At 36.1% G+C, this 19277-nt stretch overlaps 1 protein-coding gene across 1 annotated transcript in view; it reads right to left on the bottom strand.

Annotated features, from left to right (window-relative positions):
- The window catches only part of LOC120419264 (G-protein coupled receptor moody), a 278652-nt gene that overhangs the window by 163462 nt on the left and 95913 nt on the right, over nucleotides 1–19277 (bottom strand). The window contains exon 3 of the mRNA XM_052708632.1: nucleotides 18597–18776. Coding sequence (XP_052564592.1) covers nucleotides 18597–18776 — 180 coding nt within the window. The remainder of the gene's footprint in view (nucleotides 1–18596; nucleotides 18777–19277) is intronic.

Here is a 19277-nt window from a genome sequence, read left to right as displayed (position 1 = left end):
GGGGCGTGGTCGACCCACAACGTTAGACTTAGCGCTCTCCAAAACTTGCTGGTCATGACAAATCCGTCGCTCTGAACGAGCTTTCTGCAGACCATAAGCATGTGTTGTTCGACGTCAGTCTGTAAGCTCTGATTGAGCAGTCATCTCCCATGTTTTGCTGCTACGCTCAAGCTGACTGGCCGCGTTTTCAGAGGAAATTTGAAGCTGGACTTGCTGAACCCCGAAGTCAACACCGAAGCCGAAGTTGACGCCACGGTAGAGTTCCTCACGAGTTTGCTGGACACGAAGTTCAACAGAGAGGCTACCAAACTGCGTCAATCCCAGAGAACACTCGCTGGTTGATCGTCGAGCTAGCCAGTTGGCCGAACTGGACTCCGAGAGTCTGTAAACTTATTTGGCGAGACGAGTTCGTTTTAACACGACGTGTACAACATGTTGAGGGTCTTCATGATGCTAGGAAAACTCGCGGGTGGAAATCGGCGTTGTAGCTGCGTTCGATGGCTCGGGATCGTGACGCCTTCGTACTGAACTTCAGATATTATCATTACACGAGCCTCTCAACCGACATCCTTTACCAGTTTAAGCAGAACCGGCGTTCAGTTGGGAAGATAGCTGATCGTAATGGGACGTGACCTACACATTTTACAGTCACGCATTTTTTTTTTCTTGGGCCAAAACATGACACCTTCCTCGCGAACGCGATCCGTCGTCCACTGACTAAAATATTCGCCCTTTGTGGAACTGTTTTGATGCATCGAGGGTTCGTTCCGTCGTCGTTAGATGCAAGCAGAAGTCCCGCGTTTTCTACCGCGTACCAGATAACCGGGAGTGCAAGCGACACGATGACCAGCATGAATATATGCTTGACACCAGATGTTCCGTTAGCTTCGTGTTGATTAGGGCTTCAATTTCCCCCCAAAAATTCCAGATCGCGCGAGAATCTGAAGATTGGAATCACAAGGTCATTCCGGCGGACTCGAGCTGTGCGACCGATCCGGCGAATGTACTCGGTCAAATGGGCCGCCAACCAGCCCGGCACCGCTACCACAATGTGTGGCCGCGTCTGCAAACATTGCACCTCCAGTAGCTAATCCGTCCTACCGGTGACCACGAAAACTTCACCACCATCGGTTGACGTCCACCGAAAATTGTTCCGCCATCCAGTCACCGAATATCTCGTAGGCCAGCGCGAGGTCCACTCCAGGGTATCTGGCACGCGTTGGAAAACGCCTCCGAAGGGACTTTTGCTTGCCACAAACGCCACAAACAGGGACACGAGATTTTCAAGAGAATGACAGTTTCATATTGCTAATACGCAAAAACAAAATTAGGTAGAAACAGAATTATTATGTTTATGCCAGCATCATTCCAGAATAATTCTGGAATGAACAGAATGATTCGAATGAAAATATTCGATGTGTCAACCCCCTTGCCTGACCCTCTCCGCAATCAATGAAACTTTGTAGACATGTTATCCTAGGCATAATATAAGCCATTTTTGTGTATATGGAGCCAGTTACACTCGATAATGACATTTGAGAAGGGCGTAAGTGTTTTAAATATTTTTGTATTTCGTAATTTAAATATTGCTGTATCTTGAAGCCGTTGCATCGTATCAAAAAGTGGTCAAAGACAAACTTGTAGGAAATTTGACGGGCTTTCCGAAAAAAATACACTGAAAGAAAAAAACACGCCACTTTCATGAGATTTTTTGATTTTTATGTTTAAAAGTCAAATTTGAAGGTGAGCCCACAATTTTTTTTTCGTTCAAAATTTTTGTGAAAATAGCCTAAGATGTTACAAAAAGACTCACGAAAAATGCAGGATGGAGCAACTCACCTAAAAAAATACAAAAATCATTTACTGAAACTGTTTTTTTTTTCAAAAGTGCTCTAAACATCAAAATTTTCAAAAACCGAACACGAGAGTCGATTCTCCAGACAATTTTACATAAAAGTCTCCATATTGACCATTGTCCTAAGTCCAATCCTTGTGAAGTTACAGCGGTTTTAAAAATAAAAATGTTGAAAAAATAGGTTTTTTGATGGTTTTTGGCAATTTCTATATGACAGACTTGATTTTTCAGTCTCGAAAATATTTTTACCGGAAAGCTCGTCCAATTTCCCATAAGTTTGTCTTTGACCACATTTCAATTGGATGTATGGGCTTACAGATATAAGCTAATTACATTGCTCATAACTGAAAACATAATATTTTTTCAGTGTAGTATAGTAACCTGGATAGTAAATTAGCTTATATCTGTAAGCCCATACATCCAATTGAAATGTGGTCAAAGACAAACTTATGGGAAATTGGACGAGCTTTCCGGTAAAAATATTTTCGAGACTGAAAAATCAAGTCTGTCATATAGAAATTTATCCAACGAGGTTCACCGAGTTGGATAAATACGAAGAGTGCTGAAAAAATCAAGTTTTGCAACGAGTTCCATACAACATTTTTTGCAATTCCGAAAAACAGCCATTGAGTGAAATTTTAAGTAAAATTTTCATGTATTTTGTTAATAAATCGTTTAAATAAAAAAATGTTGAAAAGTGTTACTTTTCGAAACAAGTGCTGAAAAGTTCAACTTTTCAGCACCCATTTCAGTGCTGAAAAGTAGAACTTTTCAGCATTTTATTTTGAAAGTAGAACTTTTCAGCATTTATTTTGAAAAGTGTTGCTATTCGATTCTGTTATTTTTGGTACAGAAAAGTAGGCTATTTCGTCGTTCAAGAATGACAGGAAAAGTAAGTAGTTTCACGACGGAATTGCAAAAAAATATTTAAAACACTTACGCCCTTCTCAAATGTCATTATCGAGTGTAACTGACTCCATATACACAAAAATGGCTTATATATGCCTAGGATAACATGTCTACAAAGTTTCATTGAAATCGGAGAGGGTCGGGTACAACTGATTGCCTATTTGACATGGAATTGCTCTATAAACAAATGCAAACATTGAGTATGTCCCTCTCAAAACTCCATCGGAATAAGCGGGTTACACCAAATGTTTACATTTGATTATAGGACATTATAAAAAACACCTAGATTTTAGTTTTTAAATTTATATTTTTGTCAATTTTATAAATTATTTCAACCTTTTATTTTTTACGAGTTTCTCTACGTTAAATTTTTTTAAATTATTCAATTTTTTTAGAATAAAATTTATATTTTTTTTATTTTCTAGATTTTATGTTCAAATTTTCAATTTTTTTTTAATCTTGAAATTTTTAATTTTATTAAATTTTTCAGATTTTTATTTTTCTTTAATATTTAATTTTTTAAGACATTTTAATTTAAAAAAAAATATTTTTTTTATTCTTTTTTTAAATTTTCTGCTGTGTTTATTTTAATTTTTTTTTGAAATTTTAAATTTTTGAAGTTGTTTTTTAATGTTTTTTTTTAATTTTTCTTAAATTTTATTAATTCTTAAATTTTTTAATTTTCTTTTAAATTTTAAATTTTTTCAATTTTTATATTTTTTTGATTTTTTTTAAGTTTTTTAAATTCTTTAAGGCCGTTGCAAATATTTTTCAAGGTTTATTCCGCCTCCCCCTTCAAAATTGGTCTGAAAATCAGGCACCCCCCCCCCCCCCTCGACCTCGACCAGAGTCGAGGGACATAAACTTCAAAAAATATTTGCAACGGCCTAATTTCTTTTAAAAAAAATAAATTTTTTCAATTCTTTTTTTAAATTTTCTTTTCTTTTTAAATATGATTTTTTTTTTAATTTTGATTTTTTTTAAACATTTTAGGTTTTTTTTAATTTTTTATTTTTATTTTGTTATTTTTTAAATTTTTCAATTTTGTTTTAATTTTTTATTTTTTTTCATTTTTATTTTTTTCAAGTTTTTAAATTCTTAAATTTTTTTAATTTTTTTTTAATTAATTTTTTTTTTAAATTTTTTATTTTTTTTTCATTTTTTCCGTGCATAATTCCAATTGATTCGGTAGCAAACAGGCTGAATACCAATTAGCAAATGAAATCCCGAAGAACTGAGAGCAAATTTGCTACCGCAACAGGTACCGCGTCGACGTCGGGAACAAATTTGATTTGCTTCGATGTTTGCCACCAGCGCTGGTGATGCACTAAGCCATTAGCCAATTTCCTCGACATAAACTTTATAAAGTACTCAACGGCTTAAATATTGTTTTTTTCATTGGGACCAGGATTTTTTTTCTGAGCTCAAAATGCTTCGTTCAACACTGTTTTAAAATTGGTGTACTCCGTAAAATGCATAAACCACGAGTTCGCATAAAAGCCTTAAATAGTGCAATGGCTGTAGGGTGCTTTGAATTCATATGAAATTTTAAATTTAATTCTAGTCCTCTACTGCAACAAAGACCAGTTTTCCCCGAATGTGACAAATACTGCACCGAATTGCACCATTTCCATTCCATTTCCACGAAACGATTCGTTACCCACATTTGGACAGTGTCCAACCGGAGTGGTAAATCACAAACACACAGTTGAAATTCACATTCGATTGACTTCTCGGAATCCCACAGATGGGAAAGTACGCAACTAAAATTAGGGACAGCTCGCGATTTCGCGTGGTAACTGTGGTTTCGGGGAATCAGTTGAAAAACGGGTCATTCGTTGGGAAAAGCAAGCTCTCTACAGTTTGGGGAAAATAAATTGTTCCTCGAAAATTAATCAGCGCGTCAACAACGCTTGCACTCCGGACGTGCTTGACGCTTTCCAGTGTATTGCGAGTACAGTTCACCGATGAAAATTGAATTCTAGGGAAACTAAAATCTCGGAAATCCTTTGTTATGGACCAAAACCGATCATTTTCGCACAAGACATTTTTTTTAATTTAGGAATTTGAAAGACGGGAAGGACGGACATTTTTAAGGGTACAAAGGAAATTTTCATCTTTGAAGAACAAATTTATTGCCTTGCTCAAATGGAATTCAGTAGAAATTATAAGATCTATTGCTGAATAATTCAATCGTTTTTCTCGCTCACTTCATTAAATTCAGACGACTACTATAGACTTTTGTCTTCTTGACTTTCGGTGAAACTGCCGTTGGCAAAATGTCAGCACGGCTGCCGCGTCACCCCCAGAACGTTGTTGGTACACGATAATATATTAATTTATTCAGCCACTTTCACCAACTGACAGTGGATAGAGTAAAGTGACACAATTTAAACATGATTTTTTGTCACGTTCTGATCGCAAATCTACAATTTTGTCAAAATAAAGAAACATTTACCCTGGAGCCAAGACTTAATCAGCCATCAAATGCTGCTACAACTTGATGAAACTTTCCTTGCTTCTGGTGAAAAATAACCGCCATAATTCACACAGAACTTCGCTGGTGATGATGTTGGAATTTAGTTACTCCCACTCAGAAAAACATCCCACCCAAACTGTGTTCAAACGGGAGAATTAGTAGCGCTCGTCTCGTTTGGACGCAGATATCGCATTTTTGTTTCTGCTTCCTTAAGTTCTTCTGAGCGATTCTTAACGGATTGTTTCTCCTTGTTGAGTTGAGTTGAGAGCCCAATTTTCCGGAGTAACTAATTTCAAGGAAAATCCCGGGATTAATTGAAATTGTTCAGATCCTGGTTCGGATTAATGTTTTGCAAAGAAATTTTGTGGACAGCAGAAGTAATGATCACCATAAGTATGGGTCAATTCGCGCCAACTGACACAACACTCGAAATTGACTTACTATGATCAAGCTCATATTTGTGGTGCAATTGATACTATCAAAACATTTAAAAATCCCGATTTTGAGCCAATTTGGAGCACCCCTTCTTTTTTGAGACGGCCCTAAATTTCTGCAATTTTCGCCACTATCATTGAAACAAAAAAGATAGCACCGTAAACTGGGGTCAATCGGGACACATGGGGCGAATTGGGACAGCAGTTTTAACCATGTTGGAGCACAATATTTTGATTTTTCTGGTTGGTTTCGGATAGAACAGACTCAGACCAACAAAATGTATACACCCATTTCCAAATTTAAAACCTGTAAGTGCTCTAAACACTGCTGTCCCTATTCAGACTGTAGTCCCGATTCGCCCTTGATTACGGCACGAATCTCGAATGCTTGTTTTGAATGGAAATTGAACGCTGAATTGAATGGCGTCATCAGATTTCCGATTGGTATCAAACGTTGATGCATTTTGCGCAATTGAAAACTTCACATGCAATTTACAGACGCAATTGAAAACTTAACAGACGATTTTACATAAAAATATTTTTTTTCTCATGTTGGGCCAATTTAAATCTTTTGAGATAACGATTGTTTAAGCTTGCAGTTGCAGAATTTACCTACCACGCGATGACTTGATTTTTGGAGTTTGGTCCAGACACCGTCATAACGGCTTTTAAAACTTTCATATGTTAGACTAGATTTTGAAACTTCTTACCATTTTTCTTTGAAAGGCTGACTTATCACCTCTCATTTGCGGGGAGATATTTTTCTTTAAGTAATTTTTTGCGAAAACCGACGAAAAAAATACGAGACTAATTATTTCGGCTAGGGAACTCCCAGAAAAATTTTGAACCAAATCGAAGCACCTTTGATTTTTTTTCCATGCTGTTTTCATGCTGTGCACATGCTGGAATTGCCATCAGAAATTGCGTTTTTATGCAAATGAAGACTAATGAAATTAGTGGGTGACCAAAATCGTAACTCAGTTTTCTCAGCACTGGCTGAACCAATTTTGATCAAACCAGTCTCATTTGACATCGCATAGGTAATCAAAAGACCTTTCACACGAGTCCAAAACATTGAAGATCTGGCAACCCTGTCTCAAGTTATGACCACTTTAGTGAATAAAAGTGAATAAAAATTTAAAAAATGTAATAATTGAAATTTAATGCCAGAATTTCAACATTTCAATAAAAAAAATCATTGGAAAATGCATTATACACCCGGACAGTTGATATGCAATCATTAGTTTCCAGAAAATGTAAAATTTGACGAAAACATATTTTGCTAGAAAAACTTTTTGCGGTTTTGTACATCAAAAATTCTACAAATTCAATGGATTTTAAAGTAAACCAAACATGCTAAAATTGATTTTAAACGCAAGGGAATGCATTTTAAATTGATTTCAGTTGATTGCACTTAAATATTCTTTGAAAATTAGAACTTTTTTAAAACTATTTTGTTTCCTCTTGAAAAAAAAACTCGTAAAACAAGTACCAGCCTAAAAAGTTAAAAAAAGTGAGCAAGCAACTCTGCACTGTCAATATAACTGAAAATATTGTTGAAAAGCAGCAAACTGCAAAAGTGACGAGAATAGGTGCAAAACCTTATCATAATTTTTGTTGGCCATCATATTAGTAAGAGCTATTCCCAGCTTTAAATGCTTCAGACTTACAGATTCCTAAAAAAAGCAGGAATGTTTTTTTTTTCACAAAATCAAAAAATCTAATTATTCGCTCAACAGCATTGCCTTGGCTTTCTCGATTGCGAGATTCCTACTCAAAACTAGGTGTCCGAAGGCTTGATTGTTGAGGCAATTGCAAACCTCTTTTTACACCTTAGTTTCCATCCTCCCCGGGATTCGAACTGTCGACCTTTGGATTGGGAGTCCAACTGCATACAAGGCGAATCCACCGCGGCAGGACCCAGGAAGACGACTCCTACACCTGGACTGAGCTATCGACCTAACCTCTAGGTTAGACCGGGGCCAACATTTACTTCCCGACAAATCTCGTCTCGAAAAATGCAACCGGGACCTTCTGGGATTAAACTCAGCCCGACTGGGTGAGAGGCCACGGGTTCCAGTCCCAAAGAAATTCACATTTAAAAAAAACCCGATTTAATATCACCAGAGGTGAAATAGAGCCTTTCTTACAAAATGATGAAACTCCGACAAATATATTGGTGCAATTAATTTTTCAGAAACATAATGATACCACCCAGTGAGAATTTGACCTAAAGCTTCGAATCTTTTTAGGCTAAACCTCGAATGCCATTTTTTTAATTTCAGAGGTACATTATGGGTCGCAAGATAATTATATTTAATTAAGAAAAACATATTGGATTGACATTATTAGAAAAAAATAAAGGGTACTCAGTCTTTAATGTTAGTCTATGATTAACTTTAAAAAATATGTATCGATATTGCACTTTGTCGATCTATTATGAGAAGCCAGAAAGAACACTTTCACGCGCAGCGTAAAACGCGCAAGCGTAAATGTGCTGGCGTTTATGCTTCGACTTGACGACTTGTGGGACTTTGAATTTGATGTTCAGTATATGATTCTGTATAAAACCAAAAATTTAATAGGAAAAATAAGATAAAAATAATACGTAAAACACTAATATATCTCTGGAAATACATTTTGGAAAAGCTTCAAATTTTGGGCCCAAGCAGTTTATGGCGCATGTTTTCCAATGGATTTTTGTTTGAAACTGAATTCTTTTAATTTAATAGTGTTATCTGTAAAATTGTCCAAAAAATACCTTTAAAAATGCCTTTGACCACATTTATTGGTCGAAAATTGTGAATCGAAAAATAAAATGTTCGTCTCCGACCCCACGGCTACAAATCTGACTTATAAAAATTGTGGGTTTTACGAGCGGTTTTCCAATGATGGAAGACACAAATTTTTAAGAGCGGATACAGACATCGCTCAAGTATTTCAGAAAAGAGCTCTCAAAAATCAGACTTTGAGTTCCGGGTTTCGGGCCAAAATTCAATCGAAAGAGCGCATCCAAACCTTCAATTTAGTAATAGGATTTTTTTCTGGGACGATTCCTCGCCGTGCACGAATTTTTTAAGATTTCTGAGAAAAGCGTTTTTCCAAAAGCAAACCTTAAACCTTTCTTTTGTAAGAAAGGCAAAAAATGTATGGTTCGATCGCTATGACGGTTTCAAAGAAACCTTCCTTTTTAATCCTGTCCACAATCACACTAAACCTTTGGGCTAGTTGCCATTCGAGACTCCAGCAAGTCTCCACCTGTCCACAAAACCACCAGACAATCCTACCCAGACAATAAATAGTATACCGAGTGGAAAATGGTGGAAATGAGTGGAGAAAGTTTCTTTTCTCGTTGAATGTCCCTTCTGGTGCTGACTGCTGGCTGGCTGCAAGAAACGATGATAAGAAAATCCGTTCCGTTTGAGTTTTTCACCCTTCCACACCGCCTTTCACCCATTCTTTTGAGGCACGAAACAGAAATGAATTTTCCAGGATTAGTGCCCGGAAAACGGAACCGGGTCCTCGTCGACATGCTTTCATAGCGGGCTTGTTTGCTGAAATATGAAACAAAACGGGAACATGCTCGGTGCTCATTTTAAACAGCGGCTGTTTACAATATGCATGCTGAAACGAAGATTTAACGTTTGGTTTTGTGTTGCAGGATATGGCAGTTTGCAAGAGAGCAATATTTACGCAGCAGAAAGAGTTTAAATATTACCTCTATTTCGATGTAATTTCACTTCAATTTATGTGCAATAAGTAAAATTACACATTTAAGCTTTAATTTTTTAAAGGTCATATAACATATTTATTGTGACAAAAACAAACAACAATCCAAGATGTAAAAATTTAATTGATTTTTCAAGTTAACCCTCTACTGCCCAAAATTTTTTCGATTTTTTTTTATTTTCCCGTGTTCAGGAGGTAATTTTGAGCAACATTTGTTCTACGAAAAACTTAATTTCTCTTGTTTTATGTTTTTCATGTTTCATTTTTAGTATTTTAATTAGCATTTATCTTGTTTAGTTTATGTTTGTTTTTGGTAGTATTTTGCCTATTCTACCACCTCCTATCATTACATTTTGCCTATCTAATTTTTTCATGTTTTTACAGTCACTTTTTCAATTTTTTGCTTGTTTTTCACATTTTCTGCTATAAAATGGCACCATTATCATTTAAATTGTAAAAAAAATGCGTAGAGGCATAGTTTGGGAAACTAGAAAAATTACTGCATACTTCTTTGCACTTAAAATATAGGAAATGTTAGCAAAAACAAGTAAAGCTTCCAACCCATAAATTTTCTATAATTTTAAAAGTTCTTCTTTCCAATGCTTTTCAAAGATCAAAAATTGGTTGAAAAATGTTTTTTTGCCGATTTTTTTAAATCGAAGCCCGTCTAAAGGCGGGGTTGAGTTGTAGAGGGTTAAAGATTATTACTTTTCAAATTGAAAAAAGGTTTTTTTTATAAATTAACTCAAAATCTGAGTTTGTTTACATGAAGAACATCGGTGACCTTCAGAAGGTTCCGTCCCATAACACAACTGCGAAAAACTACTCAACAAAATCGGTCATTTATCTTAATTAGCAAACTCTTTTCCAGGACGATACTCGACGCCCTTGATGGCAGCTCGTAATTTATGGACGTACACATCGCCTCACTGTGTAGGATTGGCCATTAATCGGTCGAAGCATGGAATATAATTGAGCTGCCATGAGCTGACGAGCCTCGTAATTGATCTCAAGAACCTATTTGTTAGGGTTTTGGTCTTTATTTCTACAGAATTTTTTGTTTGCTTTAATTTTTGCTAACTAAACAATTATTTTAGGTTTGAGTTTTAAAACTTTTTAGTTTTCTTTAAAATGTTCAGTTTTATGTTGTTCTTGTTGTTCTTGTTGTTCTTGTTGTTCTTGTTGTTCTTGTTGTTCTTGTTGTTCTTGTTGTTCTTGTTGTTCTTGTTGTTCTTGTTGTTCTTGTTGTTCTTGTTGTTCTTGTTGTTCTTGTTGTTCTTGTTGTTCTTGTTGTTCTTGTTGTTCTTGTTGTTCTTGTTGTTCTTGTTGTTCTTGTTGTTCTTGTTGTTCTTGTTGTTCTTGTTGTTCTTGTTGTTCTTGTTGTTCTTGTTGTTCTTGTTGTTCTTGTTGTTCTTGTTGTTCTTGTTGTTCTTGTTGTTCTTGTTGTTCTTGTTGTTCTTGTTGTTCTTGTTGTTCTTGTTGTTCTTGTTGTTCTTGTTGTTTGTTGTTTGTTGTTTGTTGTTTGTTGTTTGTTGTTTGTTGTTTGTTGTTTGTTGTTTGTTGTTTGTTGTTTGTTGTTTGTTGTTTGTTGTTTGTTGTTTGTTGTTTGTTGTTTGTTGTTTGTTGTTTGTTGTTTGTTGTTTGTTGTTTGTTGTTTGTTGTTTGTTGTTTGTTTTTTGTTGTTGTGTGTTATTCAATTTCAATGTTGTTTTTTTATGGTTTGTAGATCTTCAATTTCTAATCATCAAACCAACTTCTTAAAGTCCAAAACCATTTTTCTTAAATTCCCTCCCATTTTTACCTTCCGCCAATTCCCCCACGGAGACCAGCTGTAAAACGCCCTACATTTTCCCATAAAACCGCCCCATCATCACGTCTTTAATGGCTGGCCCCCCTCCTCCACTTCCTGTTTCGTTCGTTTTCCTACGCGAAATGACTCAATTTATCACGTAATCCAAATCACTTGATCACCGCCGCCGTGCCATGTCTTTGTGAATGAAAAGGGACAACAAAAAAGGACCAACATCAGCATCTCAATCAATTATGGTCACATCCATTTTGGGGGGCCATTTTGAAGGTGGAAAAAGGAATGACTGTCATCAGATTTACCTTCTCCCTTTTTTCTGCGGGGGCTGAGCTGGCAAACCCTAATCATAGGTTATCAACTGTTGTCGCCACACTCTGACAGGTGACAATTTTTAAAATAGAATAACTTTTAGATTTTTTCTACGTCTACAAGATTTTTACTTTTTAATTGGTTTTTGTAATTTTAAAATTTCAGGAAATTTCAAGGTAGGTGTCCAAGAGGAAATCCATTCAGCATTGTAATTCAACCTTTTCCAACCTCATTTCCCGGAAGAGTGCTTCTTCGTCAAGACAGCAGCTTCATCTTGAATGAAACACTAAGCCTGTTCGACCGAAATAGCTAGTTTAGTTCCGTAGCTAAATTTCCACTTTGATAACTGAAATATTTCGCTCATCCCAGAAACTAAACCCCAAAATCTCGGTTCAACCGCGCCACGTGCAGTCCTTTCGCCGAAAGTTTAATTAAATCAAAATCATTACAATTACCACTCCGAGCTGAACAATGCTGTGGAAATTGTGCACACCTTCGAGATAATCAACTCGCGCTCATCGTTAACTAGACAAGCCCGTGATAGACGGCGTCTTTTCCATCCATTTCATGCCCGCCCCGCCAAGAATGCAAATTAAGGAAATTGAATCAATCTCCCGATGAGTTACACCTTCAGGCCATTTCCAGGCATAATTTGAGTTGAGTCGAGGTTGGTGTTGGCAAGTAATGAAAATTGGTTCCAGTAAAATGTCATGTTTCAAATTAATTAATTTGAAATTTTAACTGCAGCCTTAGATCACAAAATCAACTTAATTTTGCTTATTTAGATGTTGTATGAAATTTAAATAGTTTAAATAGTTACAGGTCAGAAAGGGTTGATGAAAATCTGGCAACCCTGACATGAAACGTAGACTTGCTAGTATGACTCTCCTAAATTATTTCACACACTTTAGTGCTCAAAACATTCGATAGGGTTATCAGATCTTCAATGCACAGTGGTCCAGATCGCAAAATTAAGTCGAAAATGGATTTTCCGAAAAATGGTGAAGTTCTAAGCTGTTGCAAATGGAAAAACGTTACTTAATCCACCTTTAGGTGGTTGGTGCCTTCCTCACATTTATGAGTTCATAAATATTGCAACATTCCCCCTTAACATGTTTAACAAATCAACTTTATTACTCATTTCTTTTGATAGGGTTCGCAGACCTTCAATATTTCTAGCTCATCGGCAAGGCCTGACAAAAAAAATCTATCCAACGATAGTTCGCATGGAAGATTCAGACAATATTTTTATCACAATATCTGAAATCCGACCTCTAAAAAGTGTATAAATAACACTTAAGTGCTATTAACTTTTGAAAGGGTTGTCAGATCCTCGATGTTTTAGGCTCATTTGAAAGGTCTTTTGATTATCTAACTAACGACAGGTCGCATGAAGGACCCGGACAAAATTTTTATTGAAATATCTGAGATCCGGCCTCCAAAAGTGTATAAATATCACTTAAGTGTCAATAACTTTTGATAGGGTTGTCAGATCCTCGATGTATTAGGCACATTTGAAAGGTCTTTCGATTATCTAACTAACGATGGGTCGCATGATGGACCCGGACATCATTTTCATTGAAATATCTGAGATCCGGCCTCCAAAAAGTGTATAAATAACACTTAAGTGCTAATAACTTTTGATAGGGTTGTCAGATCTTCAATGTTTTAGGCTCATTGGAAAGATATTTCGATTATCTAACTAACGATGGGCCGCATGATGGACCCGGACATCATTTTCATTGAAATATCTGAGATCCGGCCTCCAAAAAGTGTATAAATATCACTTAAGTGTCAATAACTTTGGATAGGGTTGTCAGATCCTCGATGTATCAGGCTCATTTGAAAGGTCTTTCGATTATCTAACTAACGATGGGTCGCATGATGGACCCGGACATCATTTTCATTGAAATATCTGAGATCCGGCCTCCAAAAAGTATATAAATAACACTTAAGTGCTAATAACTTTTGATAGGTTTGTCAGATCTCCAATGTTTTGGGCTCATTGGAAAGGTCTTTTTAATACCTTTCTGAAAATGTATAACATGATAGGGTTTCTTGCAAAAACCACCCTTTTTACAATCTTCCGGACATACGCCAAAATGGTTTTTTTTAGCATAACTTTTAAAGTACTTAACTAAACTTGCTGATTTTAAATAGAGACCTATGGGACCCCAAGACGGATCGAATGAGACAAATACGGTCAAAATCCGTTCATCCAGTCCGGAGATAATTGAGTGACAATTTTTTGTCCACCCACCTACACACATCCACACAGACATTTGCTCAGAACATGATTCTGAGTCGATATGTATACGTGAAGGTGGGTCTAGGTTGTCAAATTAAGAAGTTCATTTTTCGAGTGATTTTATAGCCTTTCCTCAGTAAGGTGAGGAAGGCAAAAAGGCAACTTTTGGTTTGGTTCAAAATAAGGGTGGTTCACGATTTAAAGTGATTTTGAAAATCTCACTTTTCAGGAATATTTTTGGGGTTTTTTTTTCTCCTGGAAAATAGTTGGGCTTGCCAATCCAAGCAACTTTGTCGAAGACATCAAAATTTTATCTCGCAATCAACGCCTTCTACGACCAAATTTAGGCAAAGCATCTAAGGCAAACTTTCGAAACCAGTATTTTGAACGTAGCAATTCAGGGCTAAGTTATAGAGAAATGCGATCCCGAGCAGGGGTAAATAACACGGGAATACCATATTTTGGTATTACTTGGCATAATAACAAATACCAAAATGTGCCCTTGGTTGCCCAGTAATAGATGGTATAATAACATGAAATCATACTAAAAAACTGTATGGGGAAGACCAAAGCAATACCAAAACGTGCCATTCCAAGGGCAAATTAATACCAGACAAATTACAACTTTCCGGGTAAATAAAAATCTCGTTGGACAAAAAACAATGAGAATTCTCTATAGAATTACAACGGGAATTCAATTTGGCTAATGGGATTGCAATGAGATATGGGTAGAATTTTGATGCTATATTTAAATCCTTCGAACAGGCAGGAAAACGAAGTCTTGCTTGGAGAGCCAAAAAATATCAGGTAAAGAAAACTAGAGGAATACTGAAATCGAACTCATGACAGGTAAGGTGCAGACACCATTTTAGCTACCCGTTTACCAACTGAGCTATCAACGCTTGTTGAAAACGAGCTGCTGCTGCATCAACATGTTTTAGCTGCAGGCAAAAATATCAGGAAATTCAAAGAAAGAGAAACAAACTAAACCAGAACGAGAAAGGCTATAGCCCAGGCAGCGTGGCATTTTTCGTGGGATTTTTGAGGATGCATGATTCCAACTGAATAGGATTCAACACAAATTCAATATTAAAAGGATTTTAGAACGAAGTTCGAATACCACATGCATACCAACATTTTGGTATTGAAAGAGTTATTTCATCAAATTAACAAAGATTGACATTATTTTATTGTATAATACCACAGATTGGTATTAACTTACACTTTAGACATTTTTTCAAGGGCTCGCGAAAACCAACATTTGGTATTGATACCATTGAATGGTATTATTTTGCATTTCCCTTGTTATTTACCCATGCTCGGGATGTTGGAGACAATTTTAGAGCTCTGAAAAACGAACATTTATGTTTTTTGACAAGTCAATTTGGACTTGAGGGTCAAAAGTTACAGCCATTTTAAGGTAAAAAGGTGCAAATTTAATAATGAAATATCTAGAATAATTGTAGGCCAAATTTTAAGCATTTGATAGAAGAGATTTAGCACTATAAACGCTGTAAAAATCCTAGAGGCATTTTTCATTAAACTCGAGGTATCTTCATTTGAAAATGTCTAATTTTCATGGGAAAAGTTTATAGGACCATCTTAACGAAAATCGAAAACTGTCCAACAAAATGATTTTCCATGCTATTTTGCCCACTGAATCTGAATCTGCCCTCAAAGTTGAGCCAATATGTCAAAAAATCTATTTTTGGTCATATTTTGGATTTTTATGATAATGTTACATAGAAACCCCAAAATACAAAAAGCACCCTTTTAACAATTTTCCGTACTATAGTCTAGATCGTTTTTTAGCATACCTGTTGAAGTTCTTAAGGGACCATCCATAAACCACGTGGACACTTTTTTGGGAATCTATTGCCCCCCCCCCCTCCCCCCTCTTGGACAATTGTCCATACAATAAAAACGTTTTTGAATGGATCGTAAACAATGGCCATCCCCCCCCCTTAGTGTTTACGTGGTTTATGGATGGTCCCTTAACCAAGCATCATGATTTGAAGATAGTGACTTATGGGACCCCAAGACCAAAATGGTCAAAATCTGTTCAGCTAGTCCGTAGATAATTGAATGGAATTTTTTCGAATTACACACACACAGACACTTTCTCAGAACATTATTCTAGGCCGATATGTATACGTGAAGATGGGTCTAGGAGGTCTAATAAAGAAGTTCATCTTCGAGTGATTTTATAGCCTTTATAATTAAAAAAAAAATCCCAATTTTTGACTCTACTCTACTGATCACTAAAGTTTAATTCTCAAAATTTGTAATTTTTATTTTTGGATTATTTTGTTTTAGTACACTAAAAAATGCGTCTTTAAAAAAAAGTAAACATAAAAAAGAAAATTTCAGATGCAAATTAAATTTGCAATCAAAAATGATTCATCACATTTTTTATGGCATGCGCAGTTTTAGTTATAGGTTTTTTAAAATAATTTGATTTTATTTTATGCAATTTAAAACGGCTTAAATTTTTTGTGTAATTTAATTACATTTTTCGGTAGGTAAAAACCGAAAAAGCATGGAACATGGAAATTTGCAAATGTTAAGCAAGATTTTATGTTTTTATAGCAGATGTGTCACAGAAAAAACACAATCGCCGATATGGCAAAGAAACACGGAAATTTTAAGTTTTTTTTAATTATTATTAAAACAACTCAAATGGCATAATTTTGCATTTAAAGCCCTTTTGAAATGTTAGTCTTGATTTTAAACTTAGCAAAGCTAGTGACGTTCTTCTAGCCAAACAATGCTGAAGTTCAAAATGAATTGTCAAAGTTAATTAACTTCTTTTTCACAAAGTAAGTTCAAATTTCAAAGGTATTAAGTTTTTAAGTGCTTCACATTGGTACCAATTTTAAATTGTTATGTTATTTTATTCACAACAACAACTTTCAAATGCTTCTTTGCACCATTGCATGTCATGAACAGAATTGTCTCGACCGAAGGGATGGCAACCCTATTCCGACCAAAGCAAACTGAAAGCAGTCAACATTAGCACGGTTGTCAATTGAGAGCCCACAACAAAAGCACTGGTAGCCCATAACAAATCAATGTTTGGGTTTTTGATTTCCAAATTTTTCGCAATGTAAACTATAGACTCCTAAAAAAAACTCGTGAATTGTGTTGCTGCTGAATTTTTATCATATTATTGGAGATTCCTATCGAAAAAAATGATTTTTCTATTTACTCTTTTTTGTGTTTTTTTTTCTTTTGGTCGATCAAACATTGCGCCCGTACACTGAGAATCGGCATTACACATTTTTCAGTTTGCTTTTACACATTTGCATGGGACTTTTGAGTTCAACCAGGTTAACACGCTTCGTGTTACCATAGTAATATGTATAATACTGACTCTCGGTGTTTGTGTACTGAACTTCCAAGATGGCGGATTCTTCGCTACCCCCTGGTCTCGACAGCAGCCTCCGGTTGCTTGCCTTCAGAATAAAACTATAAACCTTAGACACATTATGCCAACGCTTGCTTAGAGCGTATCCTACACGCAAAACTGGGCAGCGCTCGTACTAGAGAATAATGGCCTCGAGCCGAGAGAATAGTGGTACCGTTTACGGACACAGAGATCACAGCTCTGAGTGAATTATTCCTTCAAAGATCATTTCTAGAGATTTTTTTAAAGGTCCTATAAGCTATTTTGTTTCATATGTTTATAGGACCAATTCAAAAAAAACTCTAGATTTGAAAAATAAAAGTTCATCCTTCCAAACAAAGAGCAAAATCATCGAGTTGGATCTTCTACGGTCTTAGACGTCAACTGACGGAGCAAAGAAAAAAACAAATTATCAACTATACGGGAATCGAACCAGGGACCTTTGACTGACTTGGTCACCACAGCTTGGTGGAGTCCTTATCCATACCTACAACTTTGCCGAAGACACCAAGTTGATCCAAAAATTCCTTCAAAAGATACAGATTTTTGAATTTTCATATATCCTTCTTGTATGGAGAGCAGCCAAATTTGTATGGAAAATTATATGGACAAACTAATGATGCAAAATGGCTTCTTTGACCGAAATCTCAGAGAATTGCTCAAATCACTTCAGCAGCAAAAACTATGTCACGCTTAAACTTGAACAAAACCTTCCACCTGTTTATGTTTACAGGTGTATTGCAGCTGGAGTAGTGGGGAGCATTCGAAAATCACGTAACGCATTCTGTCTTCTCAGCACCCAGCTTTTAACTACAAATTTGCCTCGGAAAAATTTCACTGCGGATAATCGAAAAACGAAAAAAAAATTCGTTGTCTTATTTTTGATGGTCGCGCTTCAGTATGACTCATAAACTACTCTAAAATGCTTCAGATTGTTTAAATCCAAGATGGCAGCCAAAATGGCGGTGATAACATGTTGAAAAAACTGCAAATTTTTAATTTAAAAGGCAATCAAATATTCTTATTTGACTAAAAGGGGTCGTAGAACTCGAATTTGATGTTAAAAGAAAGAAAAAATAAAAAAACGAAAATATTTTTTTGGCCGTGATTCGATTGTCCGAAGTCCCATATAAGCCTACGAATGATTTAACTTCGATTAATCGAAACTTAAGATAATCGAGGCTTCGGATAATCGAGTCTGGACTGTGTGTGTTTTTTTGCGTTTCATTTTAATTTTATATTTGTTTTGTTTTTTTTTTCGTGATTGTTAAGTCATTCATGGAAAGCACTGTTAAAAAATTATAACCCATTCTTGAAAGCCCTTTTAAATCGCCATTAAATCCAGAACCAAGCGTGACTTATCAATAGCCAGTAATTCCTCATAATCCCACCCCACTCCAACGCCCACGAAATGACTTACCCCGAGGTCCAGGTAGGTGGTGTAGATCGGATAGGGAAGCGCAATGACCATGCCGGCCAGCCAGGAAGCGCAGCTGCACACGAAGGCGGGCAGCCTCGCCTTGAGCGGATCCGTCAGCCAGCGCTTCCGGTCCCACGCAATCAGCAGATGGGAAATCATGGCGACGTGCAGCGGAATATCCTGCAAGAAAAAAAAAGTGGAACAGAGAAAAAGTCAAATTAATTTTCATTGCAAAGTTGCTTCGTTCTGCTTATGTTGGTCTAGGTTAAGGTAACGCAACGTTTTGAGCAATTGGTGCTGCTTATTTAAAATATTTTTTTCTCCAACGTTTCCACCAGATATGTGGTCTTCACCAGGGTTCTCTCAAATATTTGACAACTGTGTTACGCATATTGTTTAAAAAAAATGTTTTATTGGGTTGCAAGGAGTCTTAATTTTGTTTTAATAAGTTGCTTAATATTTTTAAGTACCCTTAGGAATTCTGACGTTTTGTTTCCTGATGGAAACTTTGTTTTGACTGACGGAATCGTTGGAAAAAAATACCAACTTAACAATTCATCAGTGCAACTGCGCCCTCCTCACTCAAGACTATTGATATAAATTGAAACTTTCCTTTCGTCGAATCAACTCACGCCACCCAAATAAAGCAAGAAAATCATCAAGATGGTGGCAACTTTGGAT

Source organism: Culex pipiens, chromosome 1, assembly GCF_016801865.2.
Source record: "Culex pipiens pallens isolate TS chromosome 1, TS_CPP_V2, whole genome shotgun sequence".
NCBI classification, from domain to species: Eukaryota; Metazoa; Arthropoda; class Insecta; order Diptera; family Culicidae; genus Culex; species Culex pipiens.
Note: the sequence above shows the minus strand (reverse complement) of the source record. Positions and strands in the feature narration are given on the sequence as shown.